The sequence below is a fragment of the Arachis hypogaea genome, chromosome 5 (genome assembly GCF_003086295.3).
Source record: "Arachis hypogaea cultivar Tifrunner chromosome 5, arahy.Tifrunner.gnm2.J5K5, whole genome shotgun sequence".
Classification (NCBI taxonomy): domain Eukaryota; kingdom Viridiplantae; phylum Streptophyta; class Magnoliopsida; order Fabales; family Fabaceae; genus Arachis; species Arachis hypogaea.
The window spans coordinates 108863814-108869813 of record NC_092040.1 but is presented as its reverse complement, the minus strand read 5'-3'; the positions used below and the strand labels follow the sequence as shown (position 1 = coordinate 108869813).

General features: G+C 32.4%; 1 protein-coding gene across 1 annotated transcript; it reads right to left on the bottom strand.

The window, feature by feature from the left end:
- LOC112799845 (uncharacterized) lies at positions 1-1373 on the bottom strand. The gene is made up of 2 exons (XM_025841850.2): positions 920-1373; positions 1-200 (listed from the first exon to the last, which is right to left on the bottom strand). Exons 1-2 carry the CDS (start codon positions 1253-1255, stop codon positions 21-23), a joined length of 516 nt encoding a protein of 171 aa, XP_025697635.1. The 5' UTR covers positions 1256-1373; the 3' UTR covers positions 1-20.
- Positions 1374-6000: the final 4627 nt, after the last annotated feature.

Here is a 6000-nt window from a genome sequence, read left to right as displayed (position 1 = left end):
TTAACGCAACTGAAACTCACTTAATTAGATAGCAGATTTGTCTTGAAATCTTCCCATGGTACATCTTTTTGCAGGTACACTATATTGTTAGGGTCGAAAGGCCCTTTGATTCTATCTATGGTCTTTATCACTGCCCTTTCTGGTAGAATGCTTCTAGTTAAGTCTGGGGAGGTACTGTAGCTCAAGCTTGAAGAAAGGCCCTGAAATGTAATTATATATTGTAACTAAATTATATTTGCCTTGACAAAGCAATTATATGGTAGCCAATAAAACAAAATTTGGTATTAAAAGGAAAAGAGAGCTATGTAGATTGGTCCTAATTATTATTTATGATCTTTTTTAACCCAAAATAGCAACTTGGGAGGGGGATATATAAGAGGGGAAGAGGACCCTAGATACAAATAAGAAAATCACTAGGCTGTGAGTTCATCACAACATTTTTTTACACTAGGTCACAGTTTTGACCATAGATAATTAGATATAACAAACTATGACCTTTGATCTATGGTAGTATATTTTGAGCAAAAGTCATGATTTTTAACTGTGGCTGATACTATACCATAATTTAATAGCCACAGTTTCATAGGCAAAAGTCACGGTCCTTTTTTATAAAGTAAAAAACGTGACTATAGATTAAACGCAACTATATTAAATTTATACTAAAAGTAATTACTAGTATAAAATATACATTAAAAATGAGTTAAATATAATAATTGAGTTTACGGTTAATTTTAATATATAAATAATATTTTTGAATTAAGAGGTCACGTTTATGACTATGATCTTAGCCGTTCTATGGTCACGTTTAATTGCATTTGTTTACTATTATTAATGATAGAGCTGATGTATTGCTATTGGTAGTTAATATAATAATCATATAACAACTCAAATCTAAATGTGAAGCAAATAAACAATCGACCTTGAAGATGAGCACATCTACTTCCTCTTGGTCCACAATGGCATGAACAAAGAGTACTTCATCTCTTGCTGATTGACTGTACAACTCCAACATTGCAATTTCCTTATTGTGCCCATATTCATCATCATCAATATCCCCATCTTGATATCGAACCTGCCTTCTTGCTGCACATAAAAGACTCGAACCTCTTCTGTGGTTCAAATCCAAAATTCTGAGGGGACATGACAAGTTGACATCGTGTATAGTAATGTCCTTCGGAGAACATGGTATGGAAAATGGAAATAATAGAATCATCCCCGAAAGTTTGGATACCACGGGAAGTGCTGCAGGATGCATGTTGCATAAAATAAATATAGGAGATGTGTGTTTAATTCTGTGAAACTAGACGCCAATAAATATATGGGAGTTAAGGATAAGGCTAGGATGGGTCTGAATTCAATCATAGCAAGTTCGCCACGCCAGTTTGGGCTCTAAACAGATGTTCTTATTGGTAGCATCTTAAAAGGGGAACATAAACGTTTTTTGTTGTGGAGTAACCTGAGTTTTCTTCTTACCAAAAAAATTAAAAAATCTGAGTTTTCTTCTCCTAACATTTTTTTTAAATAATTTATTTCTCCCTTATTTTTTAAAGAATTTAAAATTTAGTATGTAAGATTTAGAATTTAAAATTAAAATTTAATTTTATGTATGTATCACTACCACAAAAAAAATATTGAGTACCGTCAGATTTAGCATCGCACATTAGCGTCGGATTTACCAACGGATTTATGGACGGTTTTAATGTGAAATTCGTTTGGTCAATTCGTTACTTGTGGATTCCAGTTTCCAACGGTAAATTCGCTGGTAATACTTGGAGGGACAACGGGAAAAATATGAGCAAAATTTAGCACGGGATTTACCGTCGGAACAATCCGCCAGAAAACCCAATTTAGTGAAACGCGCTGCGTTTTGATGACCCGGCATAAGTTACCGTCGGATTCATCCGCCGATAAATCTGACGGTAACGAGCCCTAAAATTCTAAGCGTGAACCCTCTCCTCCTTCATTTTGAAATTTCCTCTCTCTCTCTCTAACCTCTCCTCTCCCATTCTCTCTCTAACCGCTGCCTCTCCCCGCCATCCGTCCTCAGCCCTACCGCTGCCTGTCCCTCTGTCAACTCCGTTAGCCCGTTTGTCTTCTCCCTTCCGTCAGCTGTGACTCCCTCTTTCTCTTTGTTCGTCTATCGTCGTCGCCATCCAGCACCATCGTTGTCGCCGTCCAGCACCAACGTTGTCGCTGTTCATGAAGATGACGAGCAGACTAGTAAATAAGATTTACTGGCGGATAAATCTGACAGTAACTTAGCACCTAAACACGTGATATGGCGCCAAAGTTACCGTCGGGTTAATCCGACGGTAAACATCAACTCAATCTCGACAAATCTATTGAAAATATTGATGGAAAATCTGCCAGTAAATAGTGTCAGACAAAAATAATCCGCCGGTAAACAGTTTTAGGTGCCGTTTATACCGTCAACTCAAATACAACAGTAAATCCGATGGTAAATTGATTACCGACGAATTTATTTGTGAATTCGATGATAAATCTGACGGTACTCAATATTTTTTTTTTGTAGTGCATCTAATTATGTCATATCATATCAAAAAAATAATTACATTTTACATTAAATACGTGAATGATCATCCAAAACAATTGAACATATGTGATTTAACGATTATGTAAATATTTTACACTATGAATACATCAAAATCAAACTCTTAAAATTTGAAGTAAAAATGCAAGTATTTAATTTTGATTATATAAAACATTATGTGAAAGATTGATGTCCAACTTCTTTTTACTACTCTTTATTATATATAATTTATAATTTTTTTTATTGTATATAAACTTGAACCCAAAAGATTTTAGTTAAGTTATAAACAACCTATCATCTTAACTAATTTAGTTTTTATTATTTTTAAATACATTTAATAAATAAAAAAATAAATATCAATAAGCACTCTAATAATAATGGAAAATTAGTGCTAAGAATCATTAAGAGATTTTAATTAAAAAAATGATCAATTATATTAAAATTATTAAAAAAGACCAAATAAAAATTATATTAAAAAAGAATTAACAAATAAAATTTAAAATGACAAAATCATTCTATTATTTTCTTTTCCACTCCCTATTCCTTGCTTTGTGTTTTCTTTTCCTCCGTCATCTCCATGTTATTGTGCTTTTTCTTCCTCTTTCTTGGCATATTTTCTTCATTTCTGTCGGCTTCATCTTCTTGTACGTACACAGATGCCTTTTACTATATTTAAGTGACTTTGTTCTGCCTTTGCCATTATTGGAGCTCTTCTGACAAATTTCTCTCCGTCCCTGAGTTTTCCATGAATCCATTTTCTCAGGTGCACCATCTAACTTTTGCCAAAATTACTAACTTCTTTTTTATATTACGGGGCTTGATGGATTTTGGACTTTAACACTTGTTTGAATTTAATGCAGGTACCTAGGTTTATTTATTTGTCTATGATGAACATAGATAGATATCACAAAAAACTCATATATGTTTCATTTTAATTTTATTTTGCTATTATAAAAAATAAGTAATTTACTTTGTTGAGTATATTGTTGGGAATAAGATACCATTCCCCCTTGAGAAAACACCTTTGACAGAGAAATAAAATAGACACAATCACAACACAAGAATTTAACGTGGAAACTCCAATTACCGGAGAAAAAACCACGGCCGTTGTCAAATGACAACCAGAGAATATCACTATGTGAAAATTGTTACAACACATAGACTTCTTTCTCTCTAATACCGGCACCTCAGAACACCCACACTCTCTCAAAGCAAATATCTAACTACACCTCACAACACTCTCTAATCAAAGAGTATAGAGGAAAAGAAAAATCAGATACAAGCTTAAAGTGTTTTCGACTGGTGCAAAAACAAATGGAGAACTTAGCCTCATATTTATAGCCTAGGTCACCCACTCCATTTGCTATCCTAAGCAATGTGGGACTAATTCAACCAAATCCTAACAATCTCCACCTTGATTGAAATAGTCACACATCTTCAGCTTCCATTGTCAACACCGACAATTCTTTGCTGCCATTGTCTATACCGACAATCATAGTTCAGAGAACTATCATACTCCACCATGAAAGTATACTCACTTGGAATTAAACCACTCCAAGCATTTCGCCTTGGTACAGATCGAAACCTTGCTGAAAATTTATGGTGCAACTTCCAAATTAGCTTTTCCTGAAAGTTCTTCAGCCATCGACATAACTCCGCCACACACCTTGCATCTCAATGCCAACCAATACCCGTGTGTAATTGTGGACCCGATTGCCACAACTTATCCTTATCCATGGCAGTGCGACAATACCATGAGGATACTTCTTGTCTTCTAGAGAACATCATCTTCTCTCATAGAGAGAGCAACCAGAGATCTTCTCCTTCAACGCCTTGTGCAAACCTGATTGTATCAACACATCCTTGACTTGTATTTGCCACAAGGCAAAATTGATTCTTCCATCAAATTTCTCTATTTCAAGTTTCACAGCACTTGAATATCCTGACATTGTTGCAACTGTATACTGGAATAGTATAACTCAACTGTAGACCGTGCACTAGGAATGGTCCCCAGGAAAGAGAGGTGGGTCACAATGGACACACTTAAATACCAAGTCTTTCCTTAGCCAGAACCTTTTCAAACTGCACTCTCACGGTGTCACACTGCCTTCCAGCAACAACAACAGCAACCAAAGATCAACCTCAAGCCACAGGACAAAATTCTTTTCTGATGTGAAAGGTCAGACTAGGCCACCCACTCCATTTGCTATCCTAAGCAATGTGGGACTAATTCAACCAAATCCTAACATATATTACCCATTCTTGGGTACAAATTGAAACAAACACTTGACTTGAAGTCAAAGCAGAATATAGTTAGTGTTTCGAAAGGTCCTTATGATCTGGTTATGTTAAAAGAATTTAAAATTTTCAATTTTATGTTATGTATTTTAGTTTTCTTTATATTGATAATCTCTTACTCAAATTAAAAATTAGTGTCTTATGAAGTTTTTATAGTTTTGTACTTTGTTTGATATGTATAGTGGATTGTAACTTTATAATTTTGTTTTCAAAATTCAGAAAATAAAAAACCTTTTAACATAAGAAAATTCTCAAATTGCTTTATGCAGTCTAATGAATATTCCCATGCATTAGATAATCATGACTGCTTCAATTACAATTCAAGTTTGATTTATACTTAAAAGATCATTTTTATTTGCATACTATTAAATGATCAATTATAGTATATGTTTCTATTGTTAGTCTAATTATTTTATTTTGAGTTTAATAGAATCCTATTCATTATCAAATGGCTCTTCACTCTTAACTATTTAGACAATTTTTTACGAAAGATAAACAAGTAACAAAAACATGAGTTAAAAGACTTACTAATGGTGAATTGGAGATTAAGGGATTCACTAACAATAAATTATTGTTATAGATGAAAGTGTGTAAATAAAGACCCGAATATAATAGAGAATAAAAAAAATATGTTTACAAAAAAAAATAAATAATTGCCTAAAAATATATGTCTTTCTAAAAAAATTGATCTTTTTTTAAAATATTATAAAAAATAATTATTTTTAATAATTTTAGTATTAATTATAGTTATTAAAATCAGACTGAATCAACTAAAAAACTGATGAACCAGATAGATCCTATATCGAAATAGATTAGTGTTCTAACTTCTAACTGTTTAAAAAAATAAACTGATTAAAATCGATACGAACTGATTAAAATCGACACAAACTGGTCCGATAAAATAATCAACAAGCAAGGTCAACCGGTGCACTGATGACGTCTAATATATTTTTTGTATCTTTCATGCTCTTTATGGTATATATTGCATTTTATATAATATCTTAACTATAATATATATATATATATATAAATACTTAATTCAATATTTTTTATATTCAATATTTTTTAAATTGATTAGTTTTTTAATTGAAGTACAAATTAATTAATTTTAAAATAAAAATAATAATTAATATAAAAATAAAATAAAAAAT